Here is a 15,486-nt window from a genome sequence, read left to right on the forward strand (position 1 = left end):
AATTTGAAATGTTAGTTTTTGAAGACTGTTAAGTGATTTGTCTTCATAAATCTTCACAAATGTTTGTATGTTTTTTTTTTTAAAAAATCACCTTGTAAAAAACTAATTTGTCTTATTGGATAACTAGCTGGGCAAGAAGATTTTGCATAGTCTTGGCTGTTACTGTTTTGTCATGCACTGATCTTAAAGTAGTTTCAGACTGAGGCTGGCATCTCAGCTGTAATTAACATTCAGCCTTGACGTAAAGAAGGTCTATTATTTTATGGAAGATTTTCCTAGGCTTTAAGAAATAAAATGATTAAAAACCTATGTGCACTCCAGGAGATAATGAGATTAGCTGAACTCAGGGCCCTGCAGAGTTAAAACTACTCCAGATGCAAGGAAAGGCTTAGCAGCTCATTGGAAATTTCAGCGTACAGTTAATCTGCACTGGGTTCTTATGTGTGCTATATATTTTCTTTATATTTAAAAAAAGAACGTTGAAACTTCCTTGATACAATCCCAGCGGCATCGTGTCTCTTCAGGCTTCAAAACAATGAACAATACTGTATAAAAATAACTTTCTTGTTATGATTCCTAAGTGTTTCAACAATGCTGTTAGAAAACAGAAACCATACGTTGATGGACGCTCAGAGTGAAAACGGATGTGTCTTGTTACAGGAATTAAATAAAGGGAAATTCATTCACGGTTCTTCTGAAACAGATGTTTACTCATAAACATCTTCATAGTATTAGTGTCTAAACAATGAGTTATGGGCACCATAAGTTGTGGGCAGTTGTGTGCCTCTATTGGAGCTGTTATGGAAGTAGTTTGGGCCCAAACCAACTTCACTAAACTAAAAAGAAATCAAATTGTCTTCAGCTGGAATTGGATCAGAGCCCTTAGAAGTTGGTTTCCTGTCTCCCTGGTCTAGCAATATGAAGGTCAGCGAGAAAGCTGCCTGTAAGTAGTCTATTTCTCCTGTAGTGTAGTGGCTCCTCTCTCCTAGGTTAGGTCATTCCTAATATGTGCTTCTTGCACCCTGAGACACTCATCATCCCATGCATGTTATCTCTCCTTGGTCTGCTAATACCTCAGGGAGAGTAGACTTCTTTCTCAGTGGCTATGAGGGAGGAGGAAAGTCACCTTTTCTCACAGCATCCAAGCTTCAGGAAAGAAGCATGGGGAAGAGAGGAAGGGTGGTCTGGGAGATAGGATTTTTGCCTGGGTCTTGGGAAACCTGTTTTCAATTCCCTGTACCATAGACTTCCTATATGACCTTGTTGGGTAAGTAACTTAGGATATGTCTACAATTAAAAACTCCTGGCTAGCCCATGCCAGCAAACTTGCACTCGTGGGGATGTTTAATTCCAGTGTAGATGTCCGGGGCTTGGGCTGGAGCCTGGTCTCTAGGACTCTGCAGGGTGGGAGGGTCCCACAGCCTGGGCTGCAACCCAAACTGGACTGTCTACACTGAAATTAAACAATCCTACAGCCCTGTGAGCCTGAGTCAGCTGGCATGGGCCAGCTGCGAGTGTCTAAGTGACATACAGTTAGAGTTCTTAAAAAGGTAGTTAGGCACCTATCTGCAGCTTTACATGCCTAAATACCTTTAAAATCTGGCTCTGAGTCTCTGTGCCTCAATTTTCCATCTGTAAAATGGGGATAGGTGTCGTGAGAATGGATGTATTGAATTTGTGGAGTGCTCAGATGCAGTGGTAGTGGGGGCCATGTAAGTACCATACACAGAATGTAAGAGTATCCAGAAGAGTAAGAATGAAAGAGAAGTGATGGAGAGGGAACCCTCTCTTGGGGCCCTGGTATCCAGGAGCCAGCCCATAAAGAGGAGAAACAGGTTTCATCTAGCAACCAGGAGAAAGAAAAGCCTATTGCTTGGCACCCAGTAGTAGATAGAGGGAATGGGAAATAGATAGCTCTTTTCTCCCAGTAACTGCAAATCACCACGAAAACAAGGTTATAGATAACTGAATGTGTTATTACAGGAACAAATCCCTCCCCAATTCCAGCTGTGTGTTGTGTGCCGCATTCATTGTTGCACGCTATACAGCTAGCTGTAGCAGCCATTTGGGTTTAAGAGACACCTCTTTATAGTCGAGTAAGTGAAGTGACCTCTCACAAGAGGAGATGCAGGGAGTACACAGGTGAGAGGAGAGATGGACAGAACAACACAGGAGAAAAGGGAGGAGCAGAGAAGGGGAGAGGGAATACAGGACAACAGCATTGCACTGTCTGTCTTCTTTCCATCTCCCAGGCTAGCTGTCGAGACAGAGAATTGGCAGAGGAAATGGAAAAAGATGGGATTTCAGGTGTGAGAGGTGAGGCTTGATAGTATGGTGGTGGTATCCTTTATATTGCTATAGTGTGTAGAAGCCCACTCGTAGGCCAGGACCCCATTGCAGTAGGTGCTGTACAAAGAGAACAAAAAGATGGTACCTGTTTGATTTCAACTCTTTCAAAAGGAGACTCATCTTGGCTCCTCCTTAATCTATCAAAAAATAATTGGAATTGATTATAATTGGGCTAACAGCTGTAGTTATAACAAGGATCACTTTTAGTCTGTGTTTGTAAAGCACTTTATAAACGTTATTTAATACTAATAATTTGTCTAAGTCAGGCCTACACAACTCATAAAGCGGCAAGGGTCACATTACTCCAGAGAAAACAGCTGAGGGCCGAAACTCCCCGGCCCCGCGGAAACACCCCCCAGCACCTCCTGGCCCCGTGGAAACACCCCACCCCAGCACCGCCCAGCCCTGCAGAATCAAACCCTCCTTCCCCACCAAAAGAGCTGTGAGCCAAAAAGGAAGATTGGGGGTCGGGAGGTGATACTTGATTTCAAATCAACCAGGGGCTCCCAGCTGAAGAGGTGGCTAGGAGCCCTCAGGGGCAAATTGAAGGGCCCAGGGCTCCGGTGGCTGGAGGAACCCGGAGCTTTGTGGGGCTTGGGCAGGAATTTAAAGGGCCCAGAGCTCCTGCCGCTGAGGGGAGCCCGAGCCCTTTAATCCCAGCCCCAGCCCATCCGCTGGAGCCGCGGCTGGGATTCAAAGGGCTCTGGGCTGCCCGCAGCCGCGAGGAGCCCTGAGCCCTTTAAATCTCAGCCGTGGCTGGGAATCTCTGTGGGCAGCCCAGAGCCCTTTGATTCCCGGCCGCGGCTGACATTTAAAGGGCTCAGGGCTCCCCACCGCTGCGGGCAGCTCAAAGTCCTTTGAATCCCGGCCTCGGCTGAGATTTAAAGGGCTCTGGGCTCCCCGTGGCTGGGCTCCCCCCATGTGTGCGAGATTTAGAATCTCTCCGCGGGCCGCACAGTGAGCCGTATGTTGTGCAGGCCTGGTCTAAGTTATCTACCAGCAACAGCTACTCCTGTGAGTGGTCTTATTGGTTTAACTCAGGCAAGTAAAGTTACACAGGGTGTAAGCAATTGCAAGATTGGGCCCTTCATGATTTCTCTCAGTAATATAACTTGATACCTGTGTCTGGACATACTACATCTTTTTTTGCTTTGGACGGTGTTAAGTAACATAGCTGTGTTGTATTTTTGTTATGTTTTCCTTATGAAAAGGGCCACTGTTTTGTATTTTGGTTTTCTTCGCTGATGTGCTGTCAGTGGTACGTATGTTCATAGTATTGTGTGCTATGACAGCTGAAGTGGGTGGGCTCTCTCTGCTCGGGAGTATGGGGTGCCTTTGACTTTTGAGGGGTTGTGTTTTGTGTGTGTTGGGGTGGGAAGGCCGAGGTGAGAGTTGTACCAGTGGTGTGGGGGGCAATGGAAGAGCTAAGACCGGAGCTGGGAGTTTTGGTCCAGCTGCCGGGTGTGTTTGAGTGCATGGGATGAGTGCCTTAGGCTAGAGCTGGGAGTTTTGGATGGGCTGGGATGCAGGAGCAATTTGTACTATGGGGGTGCTGAGAGCCATTGAACCAAACTGTAAACCCTGTACGTATATGATGGAAACCACTTGATGTCAGGGAATGCAGGAACACCCCTAGGTTCCAGCACCTATGGTGGGCTGCTGTGTTTGAGTGTGGGGCGAGTGCTTGAGTACAGACTGTGAGTGGGGAGCGTGGGAGAAAAGATTAAGGCAGGGGGTTGTAAGTGGTGTGGGGGAGTGGGAGGGAGCACTGAGGCACCTGGTTGTAAGCGGTGAGGGGAAGGGGTAGGGAGCACTGAGGCAGAGGCTTGTAAGCAATGTGGAGAGAGGGAGGGAGCACTGACGCAGGAGTGTGTGTAAGCAGTGCAGGGGAGGGAAGGGGGCACTGAGGCAAGGGCGTGTAAGTGGTGTGGGGAAGGGGAGGGGGCACTGAGGCAGGGGATGTAAGCGGTGGGGGGGAGGGGAAGGAGCTCTAAGGCAGAGGTGTAAGCAGTGTGGGGGAGGGGAGCACTGAGACAGGGCATACAAGCAGGGAAGGGAGAGGGGGCACTGAGACAATGGGGTGAAAGCGGTGTGGGGGAGGGGGAACTGAGGCAGGGGGCGTAAGCAGGGAAGGGGCACTGAGGCAGGGGGTGTAAGTGGTGTGGGGGAGGGAAGGAGCACTAAGGCAAGGGTTTGTGTAAGTGGTGTGGGGGAGGGGAGGGGGCACTGAGGCAGGGGCGTGTAAGCAGTGTCAGGGAGGGGAGGGGTCACTGAGGCAGGGGGGTGTAAGTGTTGTGGGGGACGGGAGGGAGCACTGAAGCAGGGGTGTGTGTAAGCGGTGTAGGGGAGGGGTCACTGAGGAAGGGGGTGCAAGCGGCATGGGGGAGGGGAGCGAGTACTGAGGCGGGGGGTGTAAGCGGTTTTGGGGACGGGAGGGGGCACTGAGGCAGGGGGTGTAAGTGGTGTGGGTAAGGGGAGGGAGTACTGAGGCAGGGGGGTGTAAGCGGTGTGGGGGAGGGGGTACTGAGGCAAGGGGTGTAAGAGGTGTGGCGGAGGGGAGGGGTCACTGAGGCAGGGGGTGTAAGCGGTGTGGGGGAGGGGAGGGGTCACTGAGGCAAGGGGTGTAACCGGTGTGGCGGATGGGAGGGGTCACTGAGGCAGAGGGGTGTAAGCGGTGTGGCGGAGGGAACACTGAGGCAGGGGGGGTGTAAGCGGTGTGGCGGAGGGGAGAGGTCACTGAGGCAGGGGGTGTAAGCGGTGTGGCGGAGGGGAGAGGTCACTGAGGCAGGGGGGTATAAGCGGTGTGGTGGAGGGGAGGGGTCACTGAGGCAGGGGGGTGTAAGCGGTGTGGCGGAGGGGAGGGGTCACTGAGACAGTGGGGTGTAAGCGGTGTGGGGGAGGGGGGTACTGAGGCAGGGGGCATGTAAGCAGTGTGGTGGATGGGAGGGGTCACTGAGGCAGAGAGGTGTACGCGGTGTGGCGGAGGGAACACTGAAGCAGGGGGGTGTAAGCCGTGTGGGGGAGGGAACACTGAGGCAGGGGGGTGTAAGCGGTGTGGCGGATGGGAGGGAACACTGAGGCAGGGGGGTGTAATCGGTGTGGCGGAGGGAACACTGAGGCAGGGGGTGTAAGCGGTGTGGCGGATGGGAGGGAACACTGAGGCAGGGGGGTGTAATCGGTGTGGCGGATGGGAGGGGTCACTGAGGCAGGGGGGTGTAAGCGGTGTGGCGGATGGGAGGGGTCACTGAGGCAGGGGGGTGTAAGCGGTGTGGCAGAGGGGTCACTGAGGCAGAGAGGTGTACGTGGTGTGGCAGAGGGAACACTGAGGCAGGGGTGTAAGCGGTGTGGCGGACAGAACACTGAGGCAGGGGGTGTAAGCGGTGTGGGGGAGTGGGGTACTGAGGCAGAGGGGTGTAAGCGGTGTGGCGGACAGAACACTGAGGCAGGAGGTGTAAGCGGTGTGGCGGAGGGAACACTGAGGCAGGGGGGTGTAAGCGGTGTGGCGGATGGGAGGGGTCACTGAGGCAGGGGGGTGTAAGCGGTGTGGGGAGGGGGGTACTGAGGCAGGGGGCGTGTAAGCGGTGTGGCGGAGGGGAGGGGTCACTGAGGCAGAGAGGTGTAAGCGGTGTGGCGGATGGGAGGGGTCACTGAGGCAGAGGGGTGTACGCGGTGTGGCGGAGGGAACACTGAGGCAGGGGGTGTATGCGGTGTGGCGGAGGGGTCACTGAGGCAGGGGGTGTAAGCGGTGTGGCGGAGGGGTCACTGAGGCAGAGAGGTGTAAGCGGTGTGGCAGAGGGAACACTGAGGCAGAGAGGTGTACGCGGTGTGGCGGAGGGAACACTGAGGCAGGGGGTGTAAGCGGTGTGGCAGAGGGGTCACTGAGGCAGAGAGGTGTAAGCGGTGTGGCGGAGGGAACACTGAGGCAGGGGGGTGTAAGCCGTGTGGCGGAGGGAACACTGAGGCAGGGGGGTGTATGCGGTGTGGGGGAGTGGGGTACTGAGGCAGGGGGTTGTAAGTGGTGTGGCGGATGGGAGGGGTCACTGAGGCAGGGGGTGTAAGCGGTGTGGCGGAGGGAACACTGAGGCAGGGGGGTGTAAGCCGTGTGGAGGAGGGGGGTACTGAGGCAGGGGGGTGTATGCGGTGTGGCAGAGGGAACACTGAGGCAGGGGGGTGTAAGCCGTGTGGGGGAGGGGCGTACTGAGGCAGGGGGGTGTATGCGGTGTGGCAGAGGGAACACTGAGGCAGGGGGTGTAAGCGGTGTGGCGGAGGGAACACTGAGGCAGGGGGGTGTAAGCCGTGTGGAGGAGGGGGGTACTGAGGCAGGGGGGTGTATGCGGTGTGGGGGAGTGGGGTACTGAGGCAGGGGGGTGTATGCGGTGTGGCAGAGGGAACACTGAGGCAGGGGGGTGTAAGCCGTGTGGGGGAGGGGCGTACTGAGGCAGGGGGGTGTATGCGGTGTGGCAGAGGGAACACTGAGGCAGGGGGGTGTAAGCCGTGTGGAGGAGGGGGGTACTGAGGCAGGGGGGTGTATGCGGTGTGGCAGAGGGAACACTGAGGCAGAGAGGTGTAAGCGGTGTGGCAGAGGGAACACTGAGGCAGGGGGGTGTAAGCCGTGTGGAGGAGGGGGGTACTGAGGCAGGGGGGGTGTATGCGGTGTGGCAGAGGGAACACTGAGGCAGAGGGGTGTACGCGGTGTGGCGGAGGGAACACTGAGGCAGGGGGTGTACGCGGTGTGGGGGAGTGGGGTACTGAGGCAGGGAGGGGGTGTACGCGGTGTGGCGGAGGGAACACTGAGGCAGGGCTGTCTGGGTTATGCTGCGTGGGGGAAGGGGGAGTTGTGGACGCGTTGTTGCAGGGGTGGGGAAGGGTATAAAGCGCAGTTAGTGCTGCCCGCCCCCGAACGAAGTTGCAGGTAAACCCGCTCGGATTTGCTGAGCCGCCGAGCGCTGCCGAGCCCGCGGGAGGGCGCTGGGCTGGGCGAGGAGGCTGCGAGGCCGGTGATTTGCTGCTCTGCAGCGGCTTTGAATGATTTGAAGGGTCGCGGCTGGGAGGTGCGGGGCTCCATGGAGCCTGTTGGTCACAGACAGCCGGGGCTGCGGCGGAGCTGAGAGCTGCCGGCTCCCGACACCGCAGCCTCGGAAGAAGCACCCGCTCAGCACCCCCTGGGCTCCGGCGGCCCTGCTCCGGACCACGATCTGCTCCAGCAGCCATCGCCTTCCCTCGGCCCTGCCCGATGCCCGCTCCTGCTGAGCCCGCTCAACTTTTGCAGCTGGCGATCGGCAGCCCTTGATCCCCGAGATGACCCTGAGAGCTTGGCTGCTGTGCATATCCTGGACCCTGGCTGCATCGCTGCAACTTCAGCAGGGCATGTAAGTCAAGTGGGGCACCGCTGATCCTAGGGTCCTTCCTTCCTTCACTTGCTTAGGAAATGCTTGTCCGTGGCGCATCTGACCAGCCTGCTACACCTAGGGCTCGCTTAGCAACGTGCAAGCCCTACTGGGGCTCCATCTGTACCTACAAAATAGCCTCCTATATAAATCCTGCGCTGGCAGAGGGATGCAGCAGATGCCCAGAGGTGCTGTAAATTGCTCTAAAAGAACTGCAGGCTCAGAATGATTAAATGATCTTTGGGGCTATAGTTGGGATTGCAATGATAAAAACTAACCAATCTTTGCGGGGGGGTGGGGGGGAGATGGGATTTTTCAAAGACATTGCATTGCATCTTGTTTGTTTAGACTGTGAACTCTTTAGGTCAAGGACTTGTCTTATGCCTGTAAAACGCCAAAGATGCTTTTGTGTGTTATAGACATAATTCACTGCTATCTAGCATACATGTCAGTGCTCATCCTGGGACAAAAAGTTTAATTGGGTTTTTCTTTTGTTTAATTGATAGCTTCCTTGTAAGTAGCTGAACAATTCCAGTTTTAGGGAATATTTTGTAAAGCGTGGTTATTAATGAAGTATGTAATCTCAGAAGAAAAGTGTTTTTTTCTAAGCCTGCCTTCTTCCCTCACTTTGGGTTTGAAGGCAGAGATAATCATTAGTGAATGCATGAAGATCCTTGTGTTTATTTTCTGCAGGAACCCATTCATGTTGGTGTAACAATGAAAGGACAGAGTTGAGCCTGAAATAGCTAAAATATTCTACAGGTTTCATGGGATAAGGGGCGTTTTCAGCTTTAACTAGTTTTAAAAGCTTCGGTAGGGAACACTGGGTAGTAAAATGTAAATCCAGTTAGGAAGACTAAAGGGCTGAACCAGAGAGAGGTGAGAGATTGAGAACTGGAAAAAGCAGCTACCTGGAGAGATACACACACTGCTAATTTACAGACAAAGGGATCAGTGCCCACTCATTAATATAGGGTCAGTGGGTGTCAATTCTTGCATACCGAAGCTCATGTGAGATGTATACAATAACATATTAAATGTCTGCATGCCACCAACATTGTATGTTGTAACATTATGAATATTGAAAAATATGACTAGAAAAACTGACATTTAATCATTTAAAAAGTAGAACAACCCTCAAGGTTTATAAATCTGTGTTCACAGTTCTGTGCCTTGTGTTTTGTAAGCACAAATTGTGGTCTTAGTCTCCATGACTTTACAGAGGGTGGGAAAAGTGATCCTTTTTACACTTATAAACAATCTGACAGCATTTCCTAAATATTAGTGTTAGATCATCATGGTATTAACAACGCTTTTTTTTTATTTAAAAGGAAACAGCTCTGTTTACCACTCTATATTTCCATAGTCCATCTCTGCAAGATTCATTTTGCCATCTAGTTACTGCAGATGTCATTGAATCTAAATCTCTGGCTAGGCTATCAATTCCTGTTACGGCACAATGTATTCCCTGTGGAATAATCTGCAAATACAGATTCAGAAAACTACTTTTAGTTAGGATAATGACATCTCTTAATTTTATTTTGCATACTTAAAGGTTGCTGTCTGAGGAAAGCATTTTCCTCATTTTGTTAAAGACTCATGGTGGGTCTTTTGAGTTAGTTTTCTGCAGTGAGAGTTGTGGTTTTTGGTTTTGTTTTTAATTCTAACGTAAGGACTACCATTGACTTATATTTCCAGATTTATTCACATTTGACTTAAGCAGCTGTGCTAACCAAGGTTGTGCAGTTTTGAGGGTAATATTAGTTTAAAAGATACGCTTCAGAGAATGTCATTTTAAATCTGAAACTCTGAATTTGGTAGGTCATTTCCAAATAAATTTGTTTGCTTATTCTAGTTACCTTTTTAAGAGAGAATCTTTGTGAAAAGGAATATCATGAATGGCAGCATACTGATATCTGCATAGACTATCCAAGCCATCAGGACTGACAACATACTCCATTTTTATCGGAATAAGGACAGTTTGGAATGGTAAAATACCAGTGGAAAAGCCTTAGGGGCTTTTCCTGGGTGGTGTCTTTCTGATGCAGAATAGGCTGCTACCATAACTCTTAATGTTATTTTAAACCAGGGTGAGTAAAAGGAAAATCTTCCCTTCCTCTGCAATCATCCTATACAGCTTCCTTGGTTTCATTTTAGGCATTCCACCAGGTGAGCATTTTTTTAAAAAAAGGTTACTTTGTAGAGGTGAGGTTATGCTGATTGCTAACATGGGGTGGTGGTACAAGTTTTCACTGGGAAGCTGAGGAATGAAGCCAGCGGTGGCTCTCAGAATGTAATGATTCTGTGTAGGTATTTGTTTATGCTCATGATCTGATTCCGATCCCTCTGAGAGGGGAAGATTTTAATGCATAGCAGATTACAGGGCGACTATCTCTGACAACCACATTTTTAGACAATTAGCCCTGATGATCTTGTATTAGAACTTTGGTGATTCCAGAATTATTCACTCAGAGTACAAGTATACAGCTCTTTTCTAAACCCTTGTTGCTTAATGCTTTAAATGAGAGGTCACCAGCATCTCTTGTTTAAAAAGCATGGTTTTTTTGAAGCTATGGGTTTACTTTGCTGCAGTGAGCTTTGCAGATTAAAGTTGTGGTATGTTTGAGGCTATGGGGTGGTGAGAAGCTATACCATAGTTAAGGCAGCAACAGGGATTCTGTTTCATGTCAAATAGCATATAGTAAAGGGGCTCTGCTGAATAAGAACTGAGGGGAGAAGGTTCAATTTGATTGAACAAATATACTGTTGAGAATGTACTTTTGGGAAGATATTAGTTAACTATGTAAGACAGAGCAGAAAGCAGGAACTCTAAGCTGTCACAGAGGCTGAACGGAGTGTCTTTCATGTTACCTTCAAGCAATAAGTATCCTTAGTGTTCATCATCAGTACTGAGATGATCTCTTCTTTTTCCCCAGTAATACATGTTTAGGTATCTAATAGATTTACACAAAGAGTTTAATTGTTCATTAACAAATGGAAAGAAGAATCTTGTTCTTTTCAAACAGAGGGCATAGTTCTTTACTGTGTCTTTCTTTCCAGGCTTGGAATGCTGTCTTAAAAGATCTGTTAGAGGATCTAGATACAGCCTTAAACTAAAGTGTCAATTTCCATGTTTGCTGATTATAGTTCATAACTTGCATCTCTGCAGAGCCGCACCTCATCCGTAAGTGGGCAGAGCTGGCATCCTCCCCCACCTTATTCCCACTCCCATTCTCAAAGCTACAAATGGATCTGGAATAATTTCAATACTAGGCAGATTGGTTGAGAATCTAGTAAAGAACAGAATTATCAGACCCATAGATGAACACGATTTGTTGGGGAAGGGTCGACATGGCTTTTGTAAAGGGGACTCATGCCTCACCAAGCTATTAGAATTCTTTGAGGGGGGTCAACAAACGTGGATCAGGGTGATCCAATGGATATAGTGTACTTGGACTTTCAGAAAGCCTTTGACAAAGTCCCTTTCCAAAAACTCTTAAGCAAAGTAAGCAGTCGTGAGATAAGAGGGAAGGTCCTCTTTTGGATTAGGTAACCGTTTAAATGAGTAGGAATAAATGGTCAGTTTTTGGAGTAGGAATAAATGTTCAGTTTTTGGAATATAGAGAGGTAAATATCAGTGTCCCCCAGGGATCTGTACTGGCACCAGTGCTGTTCAACATATTCATGAATGATCTGGAAAAAGGGGTAAACAGTGAGGTGGCAAAATGTGCAGACAATACAAAATTACTCAAGGTAAGTCCAAAGCAAACTGCAAAGAGTTACAAAGAGATCTCATATAACTGAGTGACTGAGCAAGAAAATGGCAGATGAAATTCAGTGTTCATAAATGCAAAGTAATGCACATTGGAAAACATCATCCCAACTATACGTGCAAAATGACGGAATCTAAATTAGCTATTACCGGCCAAGAAAGAGTGGAGTCATTGTGGATTGTTCTCTGAAAACATCAGCTCCACATGCAGCAGCAGCAGTCAAAAAAGCTAACAATGTTAGTTGTCATTAGGGAAGGGATAGGTAATAAGAAAATATCATGCCATTATATAAATCCATGGTACTCCCACACCTTGATTACAGTGTGCACTTCTGGTCACCCCATCTCAAAAAAAGATATACTAGAATTGGAAAAGGTACAGAAAAGGGCAACAAAACTGATTAAGGGTATGGAACAGCTCTCATATGAGGACAGTTAAAAAAGACTGGGACTTTTGAGCTTGGAAAAGAGATGACTAGGAGGGGTATGATAAAGGTCTATAAAATCATGATTGGTGTGGTGAAAGTGAATAAAGAAGTGTTATTTACCCCTTCACATAACACAAGAACTAGGGGCACCCAGTGAAATTAATAGGCCGTAGGTTTAAAGAAAACATAAGGAAGTACTTCTTCACACAACACACAGTCAATCTGTTGTGAAGGCCAAAACTGTAACTAGGTTAAAAAAAGAATTAGATAAGTTCATGGAGGATAGGTCCGTCAGTGGCTTTTATTAAGGTTAAGATTTTTCATGGTTATTTTTAGTAAAAGTCAGGGACAGGTTGTGGAGAATAAACACAAATTCACAGAAGCCCCTGACCTGTCCCTGACTTTTACTAAAACTAATGGAAGGGATGGAGGAGGGAGGCTGACCACTGAGGGGCCTGAAGCCCAAGCCCTGTGGAATGTGTAGTGGGGACTGACAGCCTGAGGAGGGGGGACTAATTTCCTATTTTAATGTAAGATTTGTCATCTTGAGGGGAAGTGGTGAACTTTTACACTAAATAGAAAATAGGCTAATTGTCATCCTGCACTCTGGTTCTTGGTGAGCACCAGAGAGAGCACATGCAGGTCACTCTAATTACGTAGACTGTGAAACAGCTCAAATTTTGCAAGATCTTACATTTAGAGTCTCTGCTTCAGTATAGTATCTATTAACTTGGAATTTAGGGTCTTTCAAGAGATGAAGGTGTTCTGCTGTTTTCATTGGCAAGAAGTCTAAAGATAGTGAGTGAGTGTCGTTGTATTATATTTCTCTTTTCCTGATTTGTTGCACATTTTGCTACTCCTTGTTTTTTGTTGAGAAAAGTGAGCTCAAGACTTTTTTGTATTGTGTTGTTAAAAGCCAAAAAGCCATGACTTAAAACCTGATAGTCCAAAGCTGCTGTATTTTTTTTTTTTGAGGATGAACCTAACTGTTCCCTGTTGTAGAGTAATTTCTACTTTTATAAATACCTGTGGGTATACTATCATATAAATCACATAACACACATGATATGAAGGGTTGGAAATTTGCCTGACTTAATCATGATTGTCTAAAAACAGCTTTAAATATTTAAAGCTGGATTTTGAAAGGAGTCGGAGTTGGAACCCAAGCTCCCATTGAATTTCAGCGGGATTTGCGTTCCTAACTCCCATAAGATTCTTTCACAATATCAGCCTGAATATGCGTACAGCAATAGAAATCAGCGACTTTGCTGTGCATTTCATTGTGTAATACTTTACCATTGTTCAGAATAATTGTCATGCATATGCACATTCTGATCTTAATAAAAATTACTCTGTCTAATTCACTCTGTGTGCATGTGTATTGTTTATGTCCAACTCCATATGTTTATCATAGTGCTGTGCATGCAAATTTATGACTGATAAGGCAAGGCATTTGTACTAAAAGCAGCAGGGGGGATAGAGGAGGAGTTAGCATTTGGACACTGTTTCAGCAGGGCCTTTTTAGTTACTGGAATCTTGGTGAAATGCCTGTACTTGGGAGTTATCTGAACATTCAGAAAGCTGATACGTTTCACCAGTGAAAAATTTTGTTTCTTTAGGCGTGGATAACTAAAACTTAAAACTTGCCATGGTTTTAGTTCTCACTAAGATCTTTGCTTTTGAGATAGTAGACAAGGGCCAGCGGGGAACTGATTTAGAAATAACAAAAATAAAAGCATTTCAAAATTTGCATATTGCACATTGGCAGCATGCTATTTTGTGTTAAGGGTCAGATTCTGCTCTCACTTATACATTTCTAAAATCAGAGCCAACAAGCACTCTGGAATTACTCTGGTCTAATTGAGAATTGACCCTAAGATTTTTAAACTATTGAGGTGCTTTGCTTCAGTTGCATATGTGTGCACCAGGAACTAGAGATTTGGAGCATTCAAATTGAAATAAATATAACCATATTTTCCAGTGTGTTTAGATGTATCTTTGATCCCATAAGTATGGGAAAGCATGAATGAATTTAAATCAATGAGACAAATTTATTTTCCATTATACTATGATAGTTTCATTATAATCTGGATTTACAAGGGTGTAAATCACAGTAAAAATCAGCCTCAAGTTTTTGTTAGGCCAAAGAATTCCTTGACAGGCCCATACTGCACATATATATTGTGGCATAAGAGTTAATCCCATATTAAAAAACAAACATGCAAAGTCTGGATGAGCATTTGGATAGGTACAGTTGCTATGCAAACGATCAGTTTTGAAGTCAATAACAGATGAGCGCAAAGCCCCTTGAATGGCATCCAGCAACATTACATCTCAACCCTTTTGTTGTGTTAGTGTTTATACGAGTGGTTCTCAAACTTTTGTAGTGGTGACCCCTTTCACACAGCAAGCCTCTGAGTGCAACACCCCTCCTTATAAATTAAAAACACTTTTTTATGTTTAACACTGTTTTAAATGCTGAAGGCAAAGCAGGATTCGGGGTGGAGGCTGACAGCTCACGACCCTCCATGTAATAACCTCACGACCCTCTGAGGGGTCCCAACCCCCAGTTTGAGAACCCCTGGTTTATACCAATAAATGCTCCTCTACTTATTGACAAACCATGTGTGCTTGCTTTGATAGATGCATATTATTTTGCATTTTCCCCCCACAGTGCTCTCCTTTTTATAATTGCATTCTTTAAGCAGCAGGCACTTTAGTTATCTTATTTGTCTCCAAATAGCAATGTGCACCAGTCTCCATGTGATAACAGGAAACCTGTGGTTCAGGAGATGCATGTGGATCAGTAGAAATCATATTTTGACTTTCTCCACTGTCCCTGTAATTTGCCTGTTCCAAACATGGATTCATATGCGTAACCAGCCTACCTCACCTAACACCAATCAAATGCATGTGTGATGCTCTGTACATTGGGGGAACACCCTACGCCCCAGTGTTCATCTTTATAAAATGATTGTGTGGTATCCAGTGCAAAGTTTCTCATGTTTAATGTCTTCAGAAGGCTTATGATGCACTGAGCATGGTTGTCATAGTGATTATAGTAATTGTTATAGTAATGTTATAGGTTATAATTTCATGTATATAGTTATGAGGCTGAAAATATATCCTCATGGCTAAAAGCAAACACAGGCAAAAACTCTCCAAGAACAGGCAGGCAGTTCACACCTCATCAGGACAGGTATGGGACGAACCCAGCCCAGCCTCACAGGAACAAAGGATGCTGGCCTAGGCAGCAACAAAATAATCTGTGTGACTTTTGAGGGAGTCACCCTCATTCCTTTGGTCATTTTGGAACCGTGATGAGGTAATGCTCACCTGACTCTGAAGGTGGTGGTGAAGGGGGGTAAAGCCAAGAGGGAAGAAAGATCATGATAAAAAAGAGAGATGTTTGCCACCCTCTTCCTCTCTCTTCCACCTACATCTACAGACACCACACCAAGCGACTGAAGTGCTGATCAAAGCGGAGAGCCTGGCTGAAGAGCAGCCAGCCAGCCTGTGGTGAGAAGCATCTAAGTTTGTAAGGGCATTG

General features: G+C 47.3%; 1 protein-coding gene across 1 annotated transcript in view; it reads left to right on the forward strand.

Moving 5' to 3' along the window:
• The first annotated feature begins 7,346 nt into the window (after positions 1 to 7,346).
• Positions 7,347 to 15,486, forward strand: part of LOC127057291 (multiple epidermal growth factor-like domains protein 6) — a 290,208-nt gene continuing 282,068 nt past the window's right edge. Inside the window, exon 1 of the mRNA XM_050966209.1 lies at positions 7,347 to 7,718. Coding sequence (XP_050822166.1) covers positions 7,648 to 7,718 — 71 coding nt within the window. The 5' untranslated portion in view covers positions 7,347 to 7,647. The remainder of the gene's footprint in view (positions 7,719 to 15,486) is intronic.

The sequence above is a fragment of the Gopherus flavomarginatus genome, chromosome 8 (assembly GCF_025201925.1).
Source record: "Gopherus flavomarginatus isolate rGopFla2 chromosome 8, rGopFla2.mat.asm, whole genome shotgun sequence".
Lineage (NCBI taxonomy): Eukaryota > Metazoa > Chordata > Testudines > Testudinidae > Gopherus > Gopherus flavomarginatus.